Consider the following 25,227-nt stretch of genomic DNA (forward strand, 5'->3'; position numbering starts at 1 on the left):
CGCGGCGCCGCCCGGCCCCCGGTATAAGGCGGCGGCGCGTGCGGGGAAGGAGCTGCCGCGGCCGCGGCGAGGCCGGTGGGTGAATTGGGGCTGTTCGGGGTGGTGGCCGCGGGCGAGCGATCTGGGGGCCGGGGGAGGCTGGGCTCGGCTCCGTGCGGGGCGGGGGTGGGCTCGCTGTGCTGCGGGCAGGGGCGGGGGTTGGTGAGGCGGGCAGGCACCCGCGCTGGGGTCGGGGCCGCCTGAGCTCTCCCCACGTTCCCCCGCCCTGGGCGAGGGCCGCCCCTCCTCGCTCTTTGTGTCCGCCGCAGCCCGCGGGAGGGTCCGCGCCTGGCCCTGCCGGGCTCCGAGTGGTGCTGGGCGCCCCGCAGGCCTCGCGTGGGCCCCGTGGGTGACTCGAGGCTTCCCCCAGCCCGGGCGTCCCGTGCCGCCTCGTTGCCTGTCTCTGGGCTCGTCCCCGTCTGCCGGTGATTTGCAGCTGCCTTGCTGTGCTGCAGTCACAAGGCAATGCCTCACGGATCGTCGGCGGCTGTTCGGGTTGGGCACCGGGTTCCTCTCGGCTGGAGAGGCTCGTCCCTGCTCGCCCAATGCAAGGAGTTCGGTACATGCTGCAGGGTATGTCCAAACCGACCTTTATGATGACGATCCGGGAGTTTTTGGTAACGTAAGTTGTTCAGACTGAATCTTGTTCCTTCGTCTGAGTATCTGCAGTGTACCGTGCCGTCTCGTGCTCCTTTTCCTGACACAAATGTAGGTGAAGACATTTGTTAGTAGATGTTGCTTTTGAATAAACCTAAAGAACTTGAAACCACTTGTGAGACTCTTGCCTTGATTAGCAGGTTGGTGAAACAGTAAGGGATCTTTCCCTGACAGCTTGTGCCAGAAACCAGTAGTTAAACATAATTATGTCATTGAAAAGCCAAAAGTGAAAGGCACTCAGGATGCAGAGCAGTTAGAGACCAATGTGATCCCTCTCCACAGGGGAACAGCGAGAAGAAAGACTTGCCAGACAAGATCCAAAACCAGTGTGACCTTCGCCTTTCTAATAAGGTGACTCAGAAACTGCGTAGAGGACTCCTGGCCAGAGCTGCTTGGTGCAGGTACGTGACTGATTCCTGGGGTACTTGCTGTCTAAAGCTTTGCGCTGTGTATAAAAATTGTTTGACTCTCAGAAACATCAGGTGCTGTGTAGCTGCTGTTAGACAAAGGCATTTAAAAAAAACCCCAAAATGACACATTTGAAGATCTACCTTGAATCTAAATAAAAAACCCCTTGTTTTTATCAGCAAATTTAATGTTGGCATCTCAGTAATTTTTCTAATATATCAAGAATTAAGCTGTGTCAGGGGATATATACAACATACTACTTCTGGTAATGGAATGTCAGAAGTGACTCCTACCATGTCAGGACAGACTTTTCATTAGAACTCCGTGTGTATGTGACACTGACATAAATATCTGGAGTATGACAGATGTTTTGCCAGCCATGCAATTGCCTCTGAAGTCAACATGTTCTTAACACTGTAAGCATGTTTCCAGTTCTGCATTAACTGGCTGACTTGCCTGACAGGCAGTTAGAGCATAAACCTCCTCCACTTGCTGTGCTGCTGAGAAAGTCTGTCTGCTCTTGTAACTGTCATCATGTCTGGAAAACATCTTAAGCTGCTACTCTCTCATCTCTCCATCTTGCTGTCCTTCTGTAAATTACCAACTTCTGTGTGGATTGGTTTGGTGCAAAGCTTTAAAAGTGAGTCTTGATTAAGTCTAAGGTACCACTACACCTCATGTGGGAACTAACTGCTGTTGCAGCCAATGCTGTTAGGTATCAGCTTTCATTCTAGAGTGTCTAACAGTTACCTGAATGTTAAGTTCTTGGAATACTGTCCACAGCTAATTAGCCACAGAAAAGCCTTCTTTACTTCATCAAAACTATAATAAGGGTTGGGAAAAGATGATTTACATTGAAGCCTTCTACTAAATAGCTCCCTGCTTCTAAAATAGCCTCTGGCCAAGCCCCAGCTTGTGCAAGATAACCTGGCATTATCAGAAGGAGGTGATATTAACTGGAGTTAATGAAGAATAAGTGATACCTTTTTTTATGTGTAAGTAGTGAAGCCTGAGCACTACTGTATTATAAAGGCCTTACTTTCTGTGGGTAGTGTGGATACACATTTGTGTGCCTGTGGTAAATGTATAGCACTGATCTTCCCAGTGGGTTCTCCCCTTGTCTTCCATTGGCAAGAAGGATGTTACTGTGATGAGTATGCAGCATTCCTCAAATGGGGTTTTGCTAGCAGAAACAGGAGAAATCATTTTTCACAATTAGAAGCACATTGATTACAAGCTGTTGTCGGAGGCTTTTTAACTGAACAGTTTTTACTGCTTTTTTTTTTTTTAATTAAGCTGAAGGTCATTCTGGTAGCTTTATTCTCATTTCTTTACTGTGCCCCATTTAACTTACTTTAGGTGGTATACTATAATACAGTAGCTCCCACCTCCTCCCCTCCCTGCCCCCCTTCCCCCCCCCCCAAAAAAAAAAGAGCCCAAAGACTTAATACTTGAACCTTGACCATAACTGCTTGATGAGGACTTCAGTACATTTGGGTGAACTATAGTAAATTTGCTTTTGAAGGCTCTTCCCATACCTTTGGCTTGAATGGTAGCAGTGAAACATGCCTGCAGGCACTAACAATAGTGAATTTAGCAGCATAGTGCCTGTAATAATGAAAAACTTGGTTTAGAAAATAATTCTAGTCTTACACTACATTTGTCCCCTATCAGCCTTTTGCAATTCTGCTTTTCTGTTTGTCCTTTACTTACAGCTTCTGAATTGGATAATAAAACTTCACAAATGAATTTGAGTACAAGCTGGTATTAGGCAAAAAAAAAGAAAATAAGCAACTTACTTATGGAAAAATGGTTTCTAGCTGATGTTTTCACTGCCTGATTGCTGTAAGAACTTAAATAGGCTATTTGCAGTTCACACCAGTGATCTGACTAATCTCACTAATGAGTAAATATACTTAGATGCTTGATTTGATAGCAGGGTGGTGGGCAGGGACATAGCTCTACAAGTGCCACCAAATATATATGGATGGTGCTGGCAATTCCTTTGAAGATCAGGAATTTACAGCCTCTAATATCTTCCAGTAAAAGTGATGAAGGCAGTGTTGCTCCTGGTATGCTCATAGGGGCTTTTTAGCTCAGGTAGACTTTAAAGGGAAAGTGAGTCTGAAGTATTTGTGGCCTTTAAACTAATTTAAAGGGGATCTACAGAATGCAATATTTCCCCTATCAAGAAGGGGAATACAGAGACAGCTTAATCTGGATTCCAATCAGCTGCTGGTGGAAAGAACAGCAAGGGTGGAGTTGTGTCCAGAAAACACCACAATCCCAAGGCTTCTTCGGAAGTTCTTACTGATATAGTTACAACACGCAAATGTACTGTGCTAAGGGTAGAACTAAGGCTACAGGAGAGCTTTAGTTCTAGCTGTACAGTGACCTAAAGCCAGAAAAATAGCAGTGTGAGCTAGCAACAACACTAGAGCTCCCAAACTACCTAAAGCCACTGTCACGCACTATTAACTAGTTGTTTGTGCCATCTGTACAGATGCTTAATACCTGACTATATGGGGTGCTGGCTTGCAAGTCCCTGAGTGGGAAGAGGATATGCCTCAAGGAATGCCTACACTTTGTCATTGAGAGGTGAAGTTCTTTGATTTCTAAATCAAATAGAAAATATTTGGAATTTTAATGGTAAAAATGTATGGATTTGGCCAGGAAAGATCTTTGAGGAATCTGTAAGTTACTATGTTGCACTTGAACTCAAAATTGTCTTTTCAGTATAAATCAGTCTTGTGCATCCTGAAGCAAGATTGCCAGAAGATCCTGGTGATAGAGAGGCTGGTGATGTGCACAGTTTCATACTTTATATAGTTGATACCAGTCAAAGACTGGCAGAGGGGTACGATCTGCAATAGTTTCCACTATGAAAAACTATTTTCTAGGTGACAGTAACCACTTAATGTAAGGCTATTTGCTGACCCAAACTGCTGTAGAGGAACAGTAGCTGTCACTGCTACTTGCAGTAGTACAAACTGCAGAAGAGGCCTCAATGTGGCCATGCAGCATCTGCGTGAGAAGTGAGGTAACTATTTACGCTGATGTTGTACTGTTTTGGCTGGATCAAACAGTGCTGCTCTTCAGGCATGCCCTGAGGAAAAATGAACTACATGAAAGTCACTCTTAATCAGCCTCAGCCGATTACCCTGTGTTGAGTAAGCATTGCAGAACCAAGGTGATTATGACAAATCATACACTGGCTGCAGTGGGCACACAGCCCTGCTGAGGGTGTGTGGCGTGGTCAGGTTTGGTTTTACTACTTAGGCAAAACTGGGTCTGCAGAACTTGGCTGGTTGTATCTGATACACTACAAGCTATCAATTGCTGTGGTTTAGTGTCTGCAAGTTATGTGACACTGGACTCTAATGACACATGCTGAACTCTGTAGTGGAGGTGTCCTTGCTGAAATGGTGATACACATAGGTCTGTCATTCCAGGAGACATCAGGAAACAAACTTAGTCTCTGGCTTGAGCTGTCTTGGTAAGGATCCTGCACTGTAATTGCCTTGACTCTTGTTGAAATGCAGGTGAGATCTGGTGCAGTGGGTGACACTCACTGTAATCCAGTGGTCCTGGCACAGGGTGGGTTAAGACTGACTTCTGAGGGGTTTTTGTGTCAAGATGCTGCACTTGCAGCTGAGATTCAGCAGTAATGTTGAAGAAGAGCCTTTCCTGGACCAGGTGTATATGACCCTCAACAGACTGGCAGCCAGAAGATACTCCTATTACCTCGTTGCCAGTCAGTGGGTACAGGTCAGGAGAAAAGCACATGTGGACTTAGAACTGGCATTAGAATCTCTAGGGACTGCATCTTTTGTAGCTGAAATGGCAGTACTGAGCCTTAACCTGATTTTTTTAGTACAGCGCTAAGAGATGTTCCTGGGTAGAAGTGTCTCTGCTTTAACATCTTCCATGAGTTTGTGTTTTGTTGAAAATCTAGGGTAGTAGGAAAGAAGCAAGTCATTAATTCATTACCTTTTATGTCCTAGTTGAAGGAAGGAAAGTGAAGCTATCAGCTTTGTAAACAGTAACTCTGATACTAAAGATAAGGCTCACATGAGTTTTTTAAATAGGGTTGTGAATTTGGAAGGAGAAGTAGCAAAAGACATTACCTCTATATTTTTGTCCTGCTCAAACTATAGCAAAGTAAGGAAGTCTTGGAGCTCTTCCAGTTTCCTGCTGCTGCCTCTCCTCCAATTCCAGCTGCAGCCCTAACAGACTGCCTTTCTCTAATGGTTTTAAAGCCACTAAGAGCAGCAGAAGCTTAAAATGGTATTTCCATCGTGCTTTCATTAGTCTTAAATACAGTGCTACCTGCTTTTTATGAAAAAAAAAAGCAACAGATGTTTTATGTGCATTTATCAGCTCAATGAACAAACAATTAATAACCATGTACCCAGCCCTTGTAAGCAGACCAGTGTTATGGACAGACTTACAGTAATGCATTAGCACTGCAACTACCAACACAATTAGCTTACCAATCCTGGAATTGTTAGTATATAAGAAGGATGTTTGTAAATTAAAATTTTAAAAGGGCCAGACACCCAAATGTACTGTTTCTGTAGGATTCCCTGAGGAAAATTAAAGGTAGCTGAATTGCTACTTTGTCATGGATTTGAGATTTCACTTGTGATACAGCATTTGTGTCAACAGTCTTCAATCTCCCTGAACTGTATGAATTCCATAGAACTTTCAGTCTTGTCTTACATATCATAGTGAAAATTGTTACCTCTTAGAAGGCTGACCACATGCTATCTCAGTATGTCAGGAGCCAAAACGTGTTCTGTGATTCTATTACTGTGCACAAAGTACTGAGTGCAAGAGGATCACATGCCCTTGTAGACAATACCAGCCACGAATATAATCTTGCTGAGTGCAGCAAAACTGCACAAGTTCATTATTTATTTTTAACCCTGCAGGAGTTTAAAGATGCATTAAGACAGTGAGGACAGAAAAATCTCCTGAAGAAGAGTACAGCCTGAATTATTGGCCATGTCTATCACAGATCATAGCCCCACTACTGGAGTGGTGACTGTCATTGTTATCCTGATCGCTATTGCGGCTCTGGGAGCCCTGATCCTGGGTTGTTGGTGCTACCTGCGGCTGCAGAAGCTCAGCCAGTCTGAGGATGAGGAAAGCATTGTGGGTGAGGGAGAAACCAAAGAGCCCTTTCTGCTGGTGCAGTACTCTGCTAAAGGACCCTGTGTGGAGAGGAAAGCGAAGCTAACTCCGAACGGCCCAGAAGTACACAGCTAACTCGGAGCAACACGTGCAGATGGACTATGCTCATGGCATGTGTAACCAGCAGAAGCATCTCAATACTGAAGAACCTGGTCACATGCACACTGCTCATCAGAAAACACCTTGATGAGAATTGAATAAGCTTTGTTTGCAGCTTATGCAGCATGCACTGAGAAGTTGCACTTTGCACCGACTGTGTATCCTAATTCCTCTATGGCAGGAGCTGACTCGCCTGGTGTAATGTCCATTGCTGGCAATGGGCACAGGGATATACTGGTGTGAAGAGACTACTACTGTTTTTTGTCACTTGAATGTTTAGCTGAGCATCCTTTTGATGGAGCTGCTGTAATGTGAACTACTTTACAACTGTGAACTGTAAATAGGCTGCCAGAAACTTGCTTTGTGTTCTGTAGCATATGGGAATGTGATACAACTGTATATAATACACAGGGGGCCTCCTGAACCACTACCAAGGATGGGACTCCAGACCTTCAAAACCAAACCTGCAGTTAAAGCTTGCCTCTGCTACTAGGTTGAGTGTGGACCATTAAATCAGAACTCCTTTGAATGGTTTATTGGACTGATGCAGTGTACTTCATTTGAAAAGAAGGGGATATATGCCTTCAGTAATATGCTGAAGAAGGAAACACAGGAGCTGCAAGAAAAGAAGAGTTCCTTTAGCTGCAGCTATGTTGCTTAAGCTTTTGGCTGCTAGAACTGAGTTCTTTATGTAGCTACTGCAAGGAAACTGCCATTTTGGTGGGTTCCAACCTGGGAACTTATGATGGATACTGAACCCTCAGGGAAAGTCCAGAAGGTTTCCAGGTGTTTGAAATGGCAGTAGAGCAGGCTTCTCTCTTCCATAGGTCTGTGTGCTGAAACTGTAGAAGTGGTTACTTAGCAAAACTGGCTTAAGTGCAAGGAGTATGAATTCTTCCCAGAACCTTGGTTTGTGTACGTAGGGTGTATGTTACCAGCATGTCACAAAAAGGCATTTTAGTCTACAGCCAGTCAAGTCTAGAATTCAGTTAATGTATCTTGTATATAACTTTTGATTGAACTGTACTACAACAGGAGAAGTTTCAGTCTTTTCTACTGTCAATAGGAGCAAGGATTATTGCTGGTCAGTTTGTAGAAGTTTATAGCTAGCAATGGCCAAGTTCTTCCGGATAACATACATTTCCTGCTCTGTGCTGGAGTTCAGCTATAGGAACTGTAAGAAGGTGTTAAATGGGAAGTTCTGGACTGCAAAGGTTTGGGGGAAGAGAAGGAACAACACTGAGCAGCTAATGGCAGCTTACATACTCTAAAACTTTTCATGTAGGCACACATGCTTAGAGGTCACTGGCCTGTTTTCTATTACTTTATACATGGCCTCCTTTGCATACTGATATTTTTAAACACTTAATTGCCTAGCCTTAATTCAGCTCCAGAGGAAGTATTAGACTTGCTTCTTGTACCTGTACATACAGAATAACTTAAAGCCTAGCAAGCTTGCTTGAGAATTTTAACTATATGCAAGACAAGAATGGCCTAGGCAAAAAGTTGTCCCCTTCTTCTACACTAAAATGTTGAATTGTTTTTTTAGTGCTACATTTGCCTTTTTAAAATTGAAAGCTGTAATTTGAAGCAAAAAAAAAATTAAGTCAGTAGCAAAAAGCTCCTGCTGTTGCTTCTTTAGTACAATATATGGGGTACAGCTGATAATGTTCTTAGCCTGACACATGCTTTTTAAGATACTGCATGTATATGTATGGTCAGACCTGTACACGTAAATTGCTGCATTAGAGACCTCTTAAAAGCAAAGGAAAAATGATTAATTCAATAAGACTTTCTCTAGTTTTCAGGACTAGTTTGAGGACAGCTCACATGTGGTTGCCAGGCAGTAAGAATACTAGTATACAAAAGTGATACAAAGTGCTGAAGTTCTAGAACAGAGCAGTTGCAGCAAGATGACTTTGTCCATTCAAGTTTACTGATTACACAGATGAAGAATCTATTTTAGTTCAGCAAAGAGAATGCAGTGTAAAGGGCAAACTTCAGAAATTATGGAAACGTATAAATCAAAGATCTGATTCCCCTTCTAGCAGCTGTAAGAGAAAGCCAATGAAAACTAACTGGTCCCTATTCAGAGGTGCTGCATACTGCTGCCCCTCCAAACCAGTATCTTTCATTTAAATGGATAGATGATTCCAAGTTAGTGCAATAGTAAAGTGCAGAAAGTGTTTTCCATTCTCCTCTTCTCTTAAGATGGGGGTATCTAATAAGTTGTTCAAGTATACAAAAATATTCCATTTGATTTTTCTTTTTCTAGATCATGTGGGGGAAGAAGTCTTTATTTACAATGAATGTCAATAAAATTTGCATAAATACCTACCCAATACTGCATCATTTGACTTTGTGTAAGCAATTATTCTGTCCTATTTCCACTACTGTGCTCTGTCTCTATGGTATCAATATTATCAATCCTTCTTTCCTCTAAAGTAGCAGTAGCTGTTGAAAGTGATATATCATTAACTTCAGAAAGTGTTTTCTCAGATTGAATGGGTTCCTTAATTTCATCTTTGCTCTGTAGCTTTCCTCCTCGTGATGCCACCAGAATTCTCAGTAAAGCATTCTCTTTAAGGAGGTTTTCTGATGCATCAGCTAATTCTTGAAGCTTTTCAGCCATTTCTAACAATTCTTGATTCTTCTGGTCATATGTGGCCTGTAACTGCTCACTGTGGAGCTGCAGAGTCTTGTGCTGCTTTTCCAGTGTGTGTTTTTGCTGCTGTAGTCTCTGCTCCTCTCTCCTGGCTTCAGAAAGCTGTGCTTCAAGCTGGTCATGGGCCTGATGAAGGGCACTGATTTCTGATCTTAACTTCTGAATTTCTCTCTCTAAGTGTGAGATGTGTCCTTGCTGTAGAACTGACTCTTTATGTAGACATTCTTTGGTACAGGGCTCTGATGAAGAAAGACTTGAATGATGTAAAATAAATTTCAGGAGATTGGGAAGGTTAATTGAAAAGTCTTCAGGGAACTTCACACTTTGCTCCTTCCTAGAAGGACATAACAAGTTAATAGTAAAATACTCAGGAAGGTTAAGGATAATTTTACCTAAGCATCTGCTGTTCAACTTCATATCTTATTTTTCATCAAGTATGGTTAGTACAGCAGTTAAGAGAAACCTAAAATCATGTAATAAAGACAGAGCACACACATTTTCTTTTGATGAATACTTTTCCCTGTGTTCCAGTCTGGGTGCTGCAAGCATCTCTTCATGGGACTGGTATTTGAAGAAAAAAGTCTGTTAGATCTCAGAAAACAGATTTCACTCTTAAAAAAGAAGTATTCATGATCATGGGTTATGAGCTTCAGGTACATAGGGTAGAATCACTGTGTAATCAGAGCACAGTGCCATTACTATCTGTAAGTTGAAGGATGACATTTCAATGTACCTAAATTCTAATAATATATGTAGACTTAAGTCCAGATCTATAAAGCTACCCAATGGGAAGTGACTATTTTTAACCAGTTTTCCTGGAAGCAGTAGCTTAGTGAGTTGAAAGCCATGGCAAGGGAGCAGTTTGCTTTAACATGTCAGTTTAGTCAGAAGTAATGCCCTTTTGCTGTCAAAAAAAAAAAAAATCTCTGCTTCTCTTACTGCTTTGTCTTTATGTCAGAGGTGATGAAGGAAGCAAATGAAACAAGGTTTTTCTCTAGGTTTCTGTTGGTGCATGGAGCAGGTAAGCCTCCTTACTTTCTGCAACAGCATAAACTGTTACAACAGGGCAAGAGATGCCAAGAACAGCAAGTACCAAATTTCTTCCTCAAGACTACTAACCACTAAAAACCAGTAGTTCCAGCTGTGATAAATGTTACAATTACCGTGCTTTGTGGACTCTGTGTACACATATGAGGCTAAACTGTCCTCTAAGGACTAAACTGGAACTCTTTCTGAACCAGTTCCATCTTCGGCATGTTCCAGTATAACACAATTTCCCTTCCTCCTGCAGCATAGCCACTTCCACCTCATTCTGTACAACTGCGAAGCCAGCTAGGAGTTTATCACTATGGATCTGCTCCAGCTTTGCCAATCAGCAGCATATTCTCTTTCCTGAGACAGCCATCAAAACAAGGAGGAAAAGCTTAGTTTGCTTCCCTCTGGCTGTCAAATTCATGACTAGAAGAATGGTAAGTAGCATACATTCAAATATGGGTTAATTACATAAGTGAGAAAAAGGACAGAGAATAAGCCCAAACCAAAATGACTGCAAAGCAAGAAAACCAGATTCAGGTACAATGCCTAAAGCCTCCTGGTGCTCCTGTACAACAGGGACAACTCTTGTGTTCCCCTGTGTGTGACATTATGTCCTGAATTGGTTACAATGTGCATCTGGAACAGGGGACTTCCTCCCTTACCAGTTACACTTCCCTCAAAAATGCCTTCTGTAAAATTCACCTCATAAGCATGTGGGATATAAAAATATTTCATTTACCTAAAACTACTTACTGTACATCAGGTAGAAGACAGATACCATATTTTATCAATAATTTAAGAACTTCAGTCAGATGAGGCTCCCACTCATCAAGATTAATCTATTTCTGGCAGATTAAGCACCATGAGTTTTCCTCCCCTGCAGCTTCCTGGTGATGGACCAAGTTACTTTAGCAATTACCATCAGCAGTTGCTCAGCTGAGTATCAGCTCCCATCCCAGATTAATGAATCATGACATAATTTAGGCAAAAAATAGTCTACGCTAAATCAAAATTGACTCATTATACTGCGGTAATGTTTTACTACATCATCATCCATTTTTACTGATCAAAACCGCAGCATGTATCAAAGAAGTTAAAAGGCTATTTAAAACAAACAGCAGAACAAAACATTAACAGCATGTGGTGGAAAGAAATTGAGAACAGAGTTAATTTGCAAAAATTGTCTCTTAAGGCAAAGTGATAAGAAGCTGCATAAAAAGCCCTAATATGAGGCACCTTTATATCCAAAATGAATATATGAACTACTCTGGTAGTGCTACAGGTACAACAAATACTATCAGATCCTAATTTTCTTGATTATCTACATGCAGCAAAATATAAAACACACTGGAGAGGAAAAGCAGGAGTGAAAGCAATGACTAGAGGTGAGGTACCTTTATAAAATTAGTTGGAACATTACAAAAATAATAAAACTTCTCAGTCTGTCCCTCCAGGGACTTTCTAGAGCATTACAGAGACTCAGACTAAATGAGTACTTATGAAAAGAAATAGGGAGATGATCAGTTGGAAGTTGGGGTGGCTCAGAACTGATATAAACAAAACTCTGTATTGGATTAAAACATGAATGGCAAAACTTAAGGCATAGGTTTTAAGATTTTGTGGTAGGTAACTGCCCAGTACCAATAGTCTAAATTCCCATTTACTGATGGTAAGAGCCCTTGAGGGAGAAGGGTGTAAATCTGTGAGTGTTGGTTGGGTCATTTTGTTGTTTTGCTGGTGGTTTCTTTTCATTAGAATATGCATGAAGTAAGAATGCATATATGGAAATAAATTACTCTTTGGCTTTTTTCTCTATTAAGACACATAACCACATAACTACTGCATCTTAGTAAAATGGAAGTTAAAAATTCACAGGGAAAAGAATTACATTACCTCTGATGAGGAAATAATAAAATGGTTGGAAGACGGTCTGTCATAAATTCCCAGGGAAGGTCATTTCGAGTCACATCAATTCTGTGAGGAAAAGACACACTGATGAAGAGAACAGGCAGATGAACAATCTGCATTTACTTGTAAAATGCCATTTTAGGGATTGGGGAGAGGGAATTAAGTATCTGTGAAAGTAAGTCTAAATGTGCTCTGCCAGAAATACATTGTGCATATGAGTCAGCAGAATTAATTACCGATATTCAAGATGATGACTCTCAGTTTAACAAGTATCTGTGTGGTTTTTCTCTAGAAAAATACATTCAATACTGCAGCTGCTCTCAGCCAGCAATTAAACCCCAGTTGCTCACTGTGTACACAGTACACACATTGTGTACACACCTTCCTTCTGAGACAGACATGCCAAACATGAGTCGAGTCATTTTTAGACATTAATTTGTTCTTCGAGTACATCTCTTAATATTGTCCCCTCGAATAGTTTTCGGAGTAAATTATTTTGCTTCTTCCAAGAAGAAGCACATTCTTAAAGGAACTTTTTTTCCCTAAAGCTATGAGTAGAAAGGAACACTTGGTTCAACTGTTTGTTATTGTTTTATTCTGCATTTTAGGGCTTCTTTTCACAAATCAAATTCTTATTAATTACAAATTATTATTGCCTGTTTTGTTCAATCATATCAGTAATACTGCTGTGAAAATAATGGAGCCAAAGACAGAACTTCGAAGTCTAGCAAGAGAATGGGTGTAGCCTTGGGAATAGCATCACATCTGTGGCAATAAAGCCACAATTATAAGCAGGGGATGAAAATCCAGATTTTTAATTGAATTATTTTTTTTCATGAGTCATCTCATGCTGACTCCTGGAGTAAGTTCAGTCAGAATCAAATGAAAGAGCAGATATTTTAAGTATTTATGCATTATTATCACATAAATTAATAAGAATGTTTCAATTGCACTGAAACATTAATAACCCTGAAAACACCAAAGAAAACAATATATTTTTTTACATGGAAAATATATTTTAACACATATATATTAAAAATATACATTACACACATGCATATATAGATATATATGTTTATGTAAATTGGTTTTTGCTTGTATAGAGTTAATTTTCTTTATCATTGGATGTAGGCTGCCTTTTTAGATTTGTGATGAAAATGGTGTTGCTAACAAATTATATATAGATAAAAATAGCACATTACTATTTGCCACAAATAGTTACAAAGTTATGGATTCCCTTCCTGAAATTAGGAAGTTTCAAGGTTAATTGCACAGTTTAAAAACTAATTTTAACGGAAGTGGATAACTACTGCAGTGAGATTGAAAACCACCAAATATATACAAAGGAAAACAAAACAATGCATTCAAAGAAAAGTCATGCAGATGACATTCACATCTATATTGCACAGCTGTAGAGAGAAAACAAATATTTTCTAGGATGATGACCTCAATGATCTTACATTATTCTGGGAAGATGAAATTAGAATCTTTTTACCTTGCCACAGTGAAACTGTCGGGAGGCAAAAGCCGAGCAAGTTGAATAAAGATGTGATTAAGAGAAGCACAGAATCCACACCACTGTGCATAATACAGCAGCAAGACATTCTGAAAAATGAAATGGAGAAGAGCTCGATTATCCACTGGAGGCAATCTGAAGAAAGGAGGACTAGTTTTCACACCATCTAGCATGGGAACTCTTGAAATGTGAAAGAAAATTTTTTCCTAATATTAATGAACTTTATTATAAGTTATTCAATGCTTCTCTCTGACTACTGAGTTAACACACAAAAATTCTTGGGGAATTCTCTTTTCAGAAAGTCAAAATGAAAAGATCATTCTTTTTAAGTGAAAATGCACCAAACTTTATTACACTTCCCAAGATTCTTTAGCAATCTTAAATTCCTATATATCTACCACTACCTGTATACACTTCCTATGGGGGGTAAAAATTATGTCCAGACTTCTGCTTTTTGCCTTTAACTGGCAAAGCAGGGGTTGGGGCTGCTGGAAACCAGCTGGAGATACAGACATTCACTGCAGACTTGGAATGACAATGGATATTCCTCTCTATCATGTATTTGACAAAATCAAGGCAATTTAACTGTACTCAGGATGACATCAGTTTTCATGGCATGTAATTGGAAAGGTTCTGAATTCTGACAAAACACTGTATTTTATTTTACAAGTAAGAAAAGCATATCAATATTAAACACCCTCTCCCTAAATGCGTGCCATTATCTGCGAGGAAGTCACGTGCTGTCGAGTGACGCGATGTTACCTTGGCACTCAGGAACACGGTCTCATGAAAGGTGTTTGTAGTAACTTCAGTGACCACATGCTCTTCATCAAAATGGACTGAAGGGTCATCAACCAGATGCCTTTTCAAGGGACTGTAGAGAACACTGAAATTTTTTATGAAGTTCTCTGGAATGAAATTGATACACAACAAAGTTATTTCGGTTTTGCAGAGGTGATTTTGGCACTTTTTGCTTTAGAATTCAGAGGAACTTAAGAGAAAATACAGACTAAAATCTGGTTTCATGCCATTAATTTCTGACAGTTTGGTATCAATTATTGAATAACCACAACTGATGTGAAAACAGGATAAAGCTTCAGTGTTTCTTTTTTGCTTGTCTCTTGTCACACCAGACTTTAATCTTGTGTCAATGTGCCATAATAATTCTCTTTTCCTAACCACACACCTGCTAAGTCATAAATAGTAACCTCTCCATTTTTTAACTTCTATATTATACTGAAAGGTTCCACTTAGTTCCACATTTATTTGTATTTTTTCTTCCATTCTTAATTACTTTCCCTGCAATTCTTTTATTCTGACCTTTAAATATCTGCTATTCTCATGCCAATATGACCAATCCCCTTTTGTCTACTGGTGACCACCTTCCTCTTTGTTCCACATTCCCCTTAATCTTAAGATATTTAACAAGTAGCTGTCCACTTGTAATAATTTAAAATAAGCTCTAAAGCCCTCAACTACCGTCAGCTACAATACTCTGAGCCTGAACTACGTTCTCTAAATTGCTACAAGGTACCTGCAATATCCTGCTTTTCAACTTGGATAGAGAAGTATTATTCTGTGCATTAAAAAATATAAGTATTTAATAATCAAGAAAAAAGGCAAAATATGAAAAACAATAAGAATAATTGTTTGATCAAATAGAAACAACTTTGTGCTTGTATTTCCAGACAAAAGCTACGCCTAAGTAAAACTGCCACTTCTGTACAGGCATACAAAATACCATATCATCAAGTTTATCTGAAATGCGAACAGCAGTACATTTAGTTCCTTATTTACTATTCAGCTTTCATTTCATTCTCATACCAGGCCAAAATAGGCTTTTTTTCTTTTCAGAGCTCCAGATTTGGAATATCTATGCATGGTTAAATAATAACTTAAAGGAAGGGGTTAATTAAAAGACATATTCTTGAATTTCTAGAAACCATCTCTCAAGACTGAGATCTGACAAGGGTATTAAGCACCAATCTGTTTTCATATTATCAAATATTAAGATCTTAAGGAATTAAAACAAAACTAAAATACAAAACACAAAATCCAATCATAAACCAGAGACTCCTTGATAAAATATGTAGAAGCAAAAGTTTTCTGGATGTTCAAGTGATGGAACAGAAACGTACTGAGTCCCACTCTGCAGAGAAACCCTCATCATGCTCAGGAAATCCTGTGACCTAAAACATGTTTGAGACAGAATGTACTGGGAGCACAAAGGGGAAGGAAATTCATATGTCATCATTAAGATCATTCTGATCTTAATATTTCCTAAGTATCCTTTTATGGCCATTAAGGTTTCTGTTTGTTTTTCCAGAGTCTTTTCCTGGGGGTTGGGATAGAGACAGGATACAGGGCTGTGTGTGATCCTTAATAAGAACATGGCTATTTATTTTATGTTGTGAATATTTTTGTACTTAGATTTATGGAAAAAGGAAATGTAATTGGTGCAATAAGAATTACAGCGATATATGTTCTTGAGCAATTTATTTTCATAGCTGAATTTTCTTCCGTATTTACTTACATAGCTAACATTAAGAAACCCAGTAATTTCTGAAGGTAGTTTTGCACATCAGCATGACAGGCAAATGCACATGGTTAGGAATATTTTGTCTTATTCACAAACTTGCAGATAAATCAGAACTGCAATCCTTGGGTTGTTTTGTCGGGTCTGGTTTATTGGGGGATTTTTTTTGGCTTTTTGTTTGTTTGTTTTTCTCCTCCAATTCAGGCAGGAAATAACATTTGGCAGATTTGGTCACAACCACTTCAGAGCTCTCCCTTCTTACCTTGAAAACAGACACACTTTTCAAAATAAATTTTAAGCAATTTAAATTGGTTTCAGAGGACAAGAGGATGGGGAAGTCTCTGCTGCTAAGTGGTCAGTATGTCCCAAAATTCTGTGATATTTTAGTACACAAAACAGCTGAGCAAACACCAGCACCACCTGTTGTAGCCAACAGAATCATTCATAAATGTTTAATTAACTACTAAATAGAATAAATTACAATTCACAATGTTAACTTCACAAAGTAGTCTCACTTTTCAAAATGGTACTCAGTTTTCAATTCCTGCTTAGAAACACAATTTTCTGAATGCAAGCATTTGTACAATGAATACTGTACCCAAGGTAGGTCCAACAAGTGACTGATTTTGGTCCAGGACATAGTGCACTTCCTCTTTCAAGTCAACAATGGCAGCAAATTCCTTAAGATGAGTAGATCTTGATGCTCCTAGTCTCTCTGCATATATCCAAAAAAGATTTGAATCCAGCAGATAGAGATTCAAGGTTTTGTTGGTCCTGCAGCTCAGACCAGTAATGTTCATGCTACTGATATTAAGGTCAGGAATAAAGCAATTCCTATCCTCAATGTGAGGAATAGAAAATTGAGTGTTATCTTTCTTCCCATGGGAAGAAAATGCTACTTTGGGGGTCTGAAAGATGGTCTTCTCAGAACTAATGAAACTTAAAAAATGCCTGTTTACTGTCCTGCAGCATGCAGTGTAATAGCTAAAGGGACTGTAGAAACTTAAGAAATTGCTGCATTCTATCGTATTTGATATTACTTGAAAAAAGGTATGTTCCTGGAGGTAGAAAGAGTCCAAAGCTGCTTCTATCTCTAAAAAGTTACAGTGTGGCACATGGACTTTATTTGGTTTGACACCAAGAGTCTGGTTAACACAGAGCTCACAGACATTGTGAGTTCTGGAGATTGAGTGCCACTGTGGAAGCACCACTGTGTTACAGCACGGGTACTTGGCTATGGGAAATGTTTCGGAGAACTTCAGATGTGCATCTGTTACAGAGGAATCAAAAGCTGGTGAATCAGAGTCTCCTACGTGCTGAAGATCTGGCTCAGCTGCCTGGCTTTTATTACACTTGTGGTATTCCAAGGCCACTTTGGTAATCTATGGGGGGGGAACAAAAGAAAGAGAAAAAAAAATCAAGATTAACTGTACATAGTTCACCCAAATGCAGTTATCGGTTGCAGGTTTAACAACATGATATGCAATTAGAGATGGAATTTCAGAAACATGAAGCTGACTAATCTTTAACCTTTGTTCTTTCAAAAAATTACAGGGGGCTCTGACGCAACAACGAAGTTAAATTTTCAGACATTCCACAATATAAACATTGAATATATAGAACAACAATGTCACTTTAAAATATTATTCAGTCCACCACACTGATTGCAAGATCCTCTATTCAACATATTTACTACAGTGCAATAACACTACATTTTATGGCTAAACCCCACTACATGCAGCATTACTGAGTAGAGGTTCTTGAATTTCTGTCTTTTTCCAATAGGAGGAGAAAATAAATTAAATCATTCCCACATGAGAATGGAATAGAGATTTCTTCTGGCATAGGTGGTGCACAGGTTTTGTAACAATCACTAAGAGTGCTGAAGCACTCTGTATTCTCCTAGCCATGGGCATATAGCTGTAATACCCCAAATGTACTCTGCACATCATAACTTACTGGGAGAATAAAGAAAACAGGAAAAAAAACACCCTGTCCCTCCATGCAAACATTCCTATGCTACATCACCAGTTTCCTTTTCATAACCAAGGGTTATGAAGCAGAGAAACAAGCAGAGAAAAAGGCACATGTATGGATTTATACACCCTTTCTGGGAGGCAACAGAATATGCAAGAAAAATAAAAGAAGAAGTTTCCTATCATCCTTATTAACACACTAAACAAAATACAGAACATATACACACTGCTTACAGGAGAACACTTCGACAGAAACCGTTAAAATTATCAAAGGGATGTTGAAATTTCTCATCCAGAAGCATTGTTGTGTCACAGGACCATCAGTATTAACATGTGATCTACAGCAACACTTGGTTACAGTCTTTGAGAACTGCTAGAAGTTTTCATCCTGAAAATGCTTAAAACTGAATACTTGAAAAAACTTGTCCCCTCACACTATAACCTAGCCTGGAGACTTGGACTACCTAGAGAAAGCTGGGAAGGGATTATGAACAGAAAACCAAATATGCAGTAAGAAATCTCATTTCAGTGAGCTGTGATCAGAAAAAAAAACTGCTGTGAGATCTTTCAACATTCAACTTGAGAGCCTTGTTCTCGGCAGCTGCCTTACAGTCAAGTGGTTTCATTTCTTGATGAAACCCACAGGATGGCTGCAGTAAACAGATCTTCCCAGGGCAAACAAGTTGCATAATATCTCTCTGTCAAAGTGAAGCTATACAAGGACAACAGGAATATTTTGTATCTCATTTCACATTTTGATAAACACTGTTATTTAGTAGAATGAAATCTGAAATGAAACATCCACCTTATGCTGCACTGATTTGATAGAAGTGGTACCTGTTACTAGAATGTTTCATCTGTGACAAGCACCGCTGAATAAAGCCTGCCAAACAGAAGACAAGTTACTACAAGAGTGATGGCAGTTCTTTTCCAGGCATAGAGTTCCCCAACCCTATTTCATAGCAGTCTAGCGTACTTTTTATTGTGTCTATTTAATTTGGCTGAATAGTGTATAGGAAGTGACTTTCATTTTTTCCTTATTGTTTCCGACACTGCAATATTAATTATGCCTCCTTGTGGAAACTACATATTCCAGGACACAGATGCCAATGTAAATAAGTCAGCACTGTCACAAGAACTCAGCCCTACTTTTGGTCTTTCACAGATGCTTGTCTGTTCCACACTGCTCAGAGCTATGTGATCACACTGGGATGTGCAGCTTTGTGTTATACTAAATGCGATGATGGATTCCAGCTGAAAAATAGCCCAGGGACAAAACACTAGTTTTCAGCCAAGTTAGTTTCCCTATCTCATTTCTGCACAGCTTCAGAAACTCTTGTCCTAGACAGCTGAGAGGAAAAGAAAATTGGAAGGTGACTAAGGAACACACAGAATATAACAATCATATTGGCTCAGAGTAGTTCAATTGGACTGTGTTTCAAATAACACTGGTTTTATAAAAGATCCATTCTTCCTTGCACAAGCACCTCTGGAAAGACAGGAAAGGAGAAATAGAATGGGGTGGACAAAACACACAAGCCTTCAGTTCCAGTTAGCAAAGATCTGCATCTCCTACACTGCACTCACCACAAAAAAGGAGGAGGTCAAGGAAGAGTTAGATGCTTGTTCTAAGCAGCTGTTGAGTGAGACAAAGGCATGTTGCGTACAATACAATACAATGTGTAAGGGAGTTATGGTAAGTTATGGAAAGTGGTTTTAAACAAAACCAGATACTTGGAACAGTGAGATAAAATGAGGTATCTGTCACAATTAAGCTTAGACCCCTAAATATAGCTCTCAAGTTTTAGTATTTTTGAAGTAAAAAAAAATTATTTCACTTACTTCATCTAAAAGAGGATGAATTTCTGCTAAGGGATTATAAGGTATAAATATGAGAAGGGCTGGTCCTTTCTTCAGCTCATTGTTCAGAAGTAGGCTTTTCCCACCGTGTGGTCTCAGCCAGCGTATGAGCATCTCCCGATTTTCCAGAGCCCACTTGCAAATGTTCTCAGCAGTGAAGTTCATGATGTCTTTTGGATAGATCTTGGAGGGGGAAAAATAGTTTTGTCCTCACTTGATTTAGTAACAAATGCAGTTCTTCAGTATGGCTTTGTTACTGTAGTGACTAGAACTCTCTGAATGTAATAGGTGTCAGCACACTTCACCATTTCATACACCCTTTACCTTTGGGAAAGCTTTCCAAATGCTCATGAGACTATAGTAACATCAACAAGCTAAAAGGATTCTACCAGGGAAGCTCCTCTTTATTTTACTACATCTTTATAATCTTGACTTTTCTCAAAAGCACAAATTTTCTTTGTAAGTGAAAGAGCTCTAAGCTGTTATCATATCATTTATGGAATATTAGAACATTTTTCCCACTATTCAGTCACCATATTAACTCATTTTAAATTAGCCTTTTAAGACTCAAACATCAAGGCTGCATTTAAAACTGGTATTTCTCATTCCTGAATGCAAAGAAAATAAATATATATTAAAACGGTGCTCACAGGTTCTAGGATCTATTTTAATATATTAAGGTAAGTTTATCTAAATAATTAGCATTAAAAAAGTAATTTTTATGTATTTTATGTTATTTCATCCAAAATATCCCTGTTTTCCCTAGTCTCAATTGAGTAAAATACACATCACAATACCTATCTTCACAGAGTTTACACTCATGGTGCCAGTGTGGGCAGGTCGTGTCTCTATACCAAACAGAAAAATCTGAAAATTAGTATTTTCAGCCTTCACTTTTCAAAAAGCAGGGCACATGGACTAAGAGTTATAAATCCAATTAATTTAATTTGTGTGATTTTTTTAAATCAGTGCCATGTTATACCTTTACGTCAAAATGGAAGTTTTCAGTGTTCCTACTATCCCTCCACAAAATCTTTGTCCATATCCTCATACAAGTAGTTTTCTAATTCTGATCCCTGATCATCCCAGTACCAAATCAGAGTCCCTACAGAACAGAGCAATACTCACAAGAGATGTGTTGGCATGTCTGTGCAAATACACACTGCCAGAGTCCACCAGGGAGATCTCCTCTGCCACACGTTTATCCGTGACCACTCCAAAGCGGATCGTCCCAAGGTAATCTGAAAGGGCACATTTGCAATCTTTGAACGCAATCACACACACTAAACTCCTCTGGGACACCACCCTCAAACCAGAACACACAACAGTGCTGTGTAAAGGCACAGAATTCTGTGAAGAGTGACTGCCAATAGTAGTGATTAAGGCAGAAGAAAGATGGCAAGAAACACAAACATGTTCCCCTTCTGCACTCCAGGTACAGAGTCCTGTCTATGTAACCTCAATTGTCCAGATTCTCCATTTGCTTAGGAAATACAGAATCTGGTAGCACAGACGTACCTTGCTGTTGTTTACGGCACTTCAAAAGCCAAGATGATACACGTAAGGGAAAGGCATGAACACTGTTTAAGTGGTGTACATTTACAGTAAATATGTATTATTTATAAATGTATATTCTACATTTATAAATATGTACACATAAAGACAGACTGCTTATCTTTATGTTGCAAGGAACTAATAAAACATACAAATGTGCAAATCACAGAATAAAATATAGAACAGGCTCTTTATCACACCAGTGGCACACTAAAAAATAAGAATGAATAAGTAGGAATAAGAAAAAATAAGTATGAATCTCCTTCATTTGCTGACAGGAAGAAATATTCATAAAACATGTTCATTTTTAACTTTAAGAAAGGTCTATCCCAAATTCATGACCCATATAGGAGGTATTAATTATCACAAAGTTTGCAGGTTTAAACACAAACAAGAGGGTTTGTATTTTAGATTATCAGTGCAAAACAAGAGGGGGAGAAAAGCCTTCTCAGGCTGCCTCGAAGCAGCTCTGTAACTCCACCCAGGACAGCATCACTGAATTCAGTTACCAAGGGCTGACACAGCCCAGTCCATCCCAGTGCCTCTGACACTGCACAAAGACTCCTGGATTCACATTAAACAAGTCTGAGTCTGATTCTGATCCTGGATGGGCTGCAGCTACACATATGGGGCTTTGAGGGAACTCGATCCTGATGCATCACATCGTAAACTTTTTATGTAAGCAATCCTTAACTATAATGAGACAGGTGCACAGTTAGATCAACACCAAGAAACACTCAGAAGGGATTAATTCCTAAGTTACAAAATATTGCAAAAAACAAGTGAAGCGCTTAGACATAACTCATTCACAGACACCTTAAATTATGAAAATGAAGCTTTTACCTTTCTTTAATGAATGTAATGCTGATGTGAAGAATGTTAAATAACCAGGCGGTTGAGGTGAAGCATTGAACTCAAAAAATCCCACAACTCCAGGCTGAAAAAATAAGAATTAGAGTTAATTAAGCTATTTTCAAGTATAAATACCTGGAACTACAGTAAACACGACAGACTCTTAAAAGACAACAATGTTTACTGAAGAGCAGTCACTTTATGCTGCAACAAAAATTTGAATATTAAAAGACTGAATCGAAATCAGTTCTCATTCAAAGAATGAAGTTGTCATTCAAAAGCTTGTGTAAGAGACAAGGGCTTTATGGATGCTATGTTTCTAATGGTGTGCTTCCCATGTTGAACTTCACCAAAAATAATTAATATCTGCTTTGCAACTATATTTTGAACCAGTTCAAGCACCCAGATAAGAACCATCAGCAGCATAAAGATTTCTTTTAGAACTGAAATATCAAATGTAATTTATCAGAGTATAAAGGGCGTAAGCAGTAACACTTTAACTATGTTGCACATAATTAGTATTTACATATGAATTCACACATTTTGTGTGTGAATACTTGAACTGCTAAGATAAGTAATCATCCCATCTTTAAGCTAGAGTCACTGTAAATCCTTTCAGTATATCCTGCAAGAGTCAGTGAGAGACCAACTGCACAAAAATCTTGAGAACTCCATATCCCATCTGCATATCCATAAAGCTCTTCAAATTGCCAGGTAGACAATTCCGAATTTAAAAGACTCATCCTAGAACAGGCCTACTGATTTTTCCAGGTGAATGACTTCCTATTAAATTCAGGAGAGAATGTGGGAGAAGCTGGCTTGGAAAAGAGGTACACACTCTAGATTTTTCTTCTACCAATATTTCAGTAAAGCTTCGACTTTAAAATTTTCAAAATATAATCCATTAAATATTACTATTAATTATGTTTTTGACTCATCACTCAAATGGGCTTAATAAACTTTCAGGACAAAATAAGTTATGGCATTTTGTTATTTGATGTTATTTCTCAGCTCCACCAGTGCATACAGAAGGCATTTAACACACAAAGCAAGAGCACTCCATGGACTGTTGTGGAACAGAAGATTCCAGACTCACCTGGCACCCATTTGTGTGGCAAATACATCCTATATGTTCTACATATAAAATTTTTCATTTCTTTTTTGAAACATGAACATACATTTTACCTGTTATTATTAATTCAGTTACTCATATCAGCCTAACACACTGATTTAATTGAGTATGAATTAGCAACCTGAAGATGTTCACCAATAACAACATTGCCCATTCCAGCTCATGAAGTCTCTTGTTAGGCAAGAATTCTATTTCATGGATGAATGCTAAGCATAAAACACCTTGTACAAGGCTCTTCATAAGGTACCCCACGAAAATGATCAATAATAAAAATGAGTTACAAGCAATTAGGGAAATTTCTGCAACAATAATTAGCAAGAAGAAAATAAAACCAGAAATAAAGTAGTAGCAAAAAGACACAGCAAAATAATAGTACTCATTGTTCTTTTTTTAAACAACATACAGGTTAGTAACTAATGTTCATCTTTTTCTCTTAGTTCCAAACTAAGACAGTAAAAAGAAACAATCCCTTCTAACAAATTGAAAACATTCAACTGAACCAAAATAAGGAGACAGATAAGATAAAATTTTAGCTTCCCATTTCCTAGGACCATTTTTGAACATTAATCCTGTACCAAGTGAATTTAGGACACCAAACAGAGAATGAAAGGAGAGTCAAAAGTGACAGTAAGATGTGGCAAGAAGCCAGAAGTCAGATGCAGGAGTATTTATAATGTTATTTAAAAGGTAACTTTCTGATTCAGACTGCCAGTTCTGCTTTACACTAACAGAAGCTTAAGATTTCTAGACTGTAAATAATGTTTCCCAAAGATAATTTCTGTAAAGTGTTTTTTTTCAATTAAAAAAAGCTGTATTTGGAGAATATATGCTACTATATATTGATACATACTATATATACTAGTTTTACTAATGCTCTATGCTTAATCACTGATCTGGTTAATTAACGTCCTTTTAATCAGCATCCCACACCAGTTAAAGTTTTTGCCCTGTTACAGGGTACAATTATATATATGAGGAATGGGACTAAAATACTGTATTTCTTCTCAAGTACCAAGAAAGTTTTCCTGTCTGTAAGAATGAAGTTTCTAACAAGACTGAATGCTTCCAGGTATTGCAGCTAAAAATTCTTGCTCTGTACAAGTGAGGTTCAAGTCTCACAGAAGAGGTATCTCAACATGAACAAGAGGTTCTCGGTTTGGAATACAAGTAGGCCAAGAAGAGCTGGACAGCAACAACTCCCACCTTCTTTCATGTAAGCCCCTCCAAAACTCAGTAACACCTGCCAGCAAACAGTTTAGGAGGACATCTATATCCAGTCTGTATCATTGTGCTCATTTAACTTAGATCTTCCTTAACATTACAAAATCTTAAGTGCTTTCCAAATGGCACATTTTCCTTGCTCTCATAAATCAATTCTTATCTAGTTTTACACTAATATCATTCCATAACCCCAAAGAAACCAACCTTAAATAGAATCAGAGAATACAGGATCTCAACTTTGGAGTCTTCAACCAGACTTTTTTTCCATGGGGATTGAACGCCCTCTAGTGAGAGCAACACGGCATGTCAGGACAGTCGTGATTAGGTCGAGGAACGAACAAAAGACCAAGTAACACCACTGTTCTTACACTTAACTGGATTCCGTTCATCAGTATTTCTTCTCCTTTGCAGAACTTATTTGCTATCAGAACACAGGACTGAAAATTAGACAATGATGATGACAAATCTTTCGAATTATTTTCAGCTTGAAATTAATTAGCTTTTCAGTGAAATCACAAAAACATGATCCACCAGCAGACAGTGGCCAAAGTGCCCAATAGCAATCCATGACAG

At 38.9% G+C, this 25,227-nt stretch overlaps 2 protein-coding genes across 11 annotated transcripts in view; one reads left to right on the forward strand and one right to left on the reverse strand.

Annotated features, from left to right (window-relative positions):
* SNN (stannin) overlaps positions 1–25,227 on the forward strand; it is a 26,536-nt gene continuing 1,309 nt past the window's right edge. Inside the window, exons 1-5 of one of the 8 annotated variants that reach the window (XR_015774064.1) lie at positions 62–75; positions 410–612; positions 979–1,097; positions 10,356–10,533; positions 24,503–24,646. Coding sequence is in view for 7 of the 8 variants with exons in the window: in XM_088063804.1 (XP_087919930.1) it covers positions 505–612; positions 979–1,097; positions 10,356–10,533; positions 17,614–17,640 (432 nt within the window). In the remaining variant the exon portion in view is untranslated. Of the gene's footprint in view, positions 76–409; positions 613–978; positions 1,098–3,607; positions 3,703–6,038; positions 8,742–10,355; positions 10,534–13,512; positions 14,273–17,613; positions 18,890–24,502; positions 24,647–25,227 lie in introns of those variants that run through there. The other 7 variants (XM_088063804.1, XM_014252609.1, XM_014252610.2 and 4 more) reach the window with 7 other exon arrangements.
* Positions 7,713–25,227, reverse strand: part of TXNDC11 (thioredoxin domain containing 11) — a 27,055-nt gene continuing 9,540 nt past the window's right edge. For all 3 annotated transcript variants that reach the window (XM_005522891.3, XM_088063803.1, XM_088063802.1), the window contains 8 exons: positions 22,293–22,386; positions 21,024–21,136; positions 19,878–20,078; positions 16,658–17,441; positions 14,286–14,431; positions 13,503–13,612; positions 11,993–12,073; positions 7,713–9,398 (listed from right to left, as the gene is read on the reverse strand). In XM_005522891.3, coding sequence (XP_005522948.2) covers positions 8,771–9,398; positions 11,993–12,073; positions 13,503–13,612; positions 14,286–14,431; positions 16,658–17,441; positions 19,878–20,078; positions 21,024–21,136; positions 22,293–22,386 — 2,157 coding nt within the window. In that variant the 3' untranslated portion in view covers positions 7,713–8,770. The remainder of the gene's footprint in view (positions 9,399–11,992; positions 12,074–13,502; positions 13,613–14,285; positions 14,432–16,657; positions 17,442–19,877; positions 20,079–21,023; positions 21,137–22,292; positions 22,387–25,227) is intronic.

This window comes from Pseudopodoces humilis, chromosome 18 (genome assembly GCF_049639895.1).
Source record: "Pseudopodoces humilis isolate 2021_Gansu_Grassland_sample_001 chromosome 18, ASM4963989v1, whole genome shotgun sequence".
In the NCBI taxonomy this organism is placed as follows: domain Eukaryota; kingdom Metazoa; phylum Chordata; class Aves; order Passeriformes; family Paridae; genus Pseudopodoces; species Pseudopodoces humilis.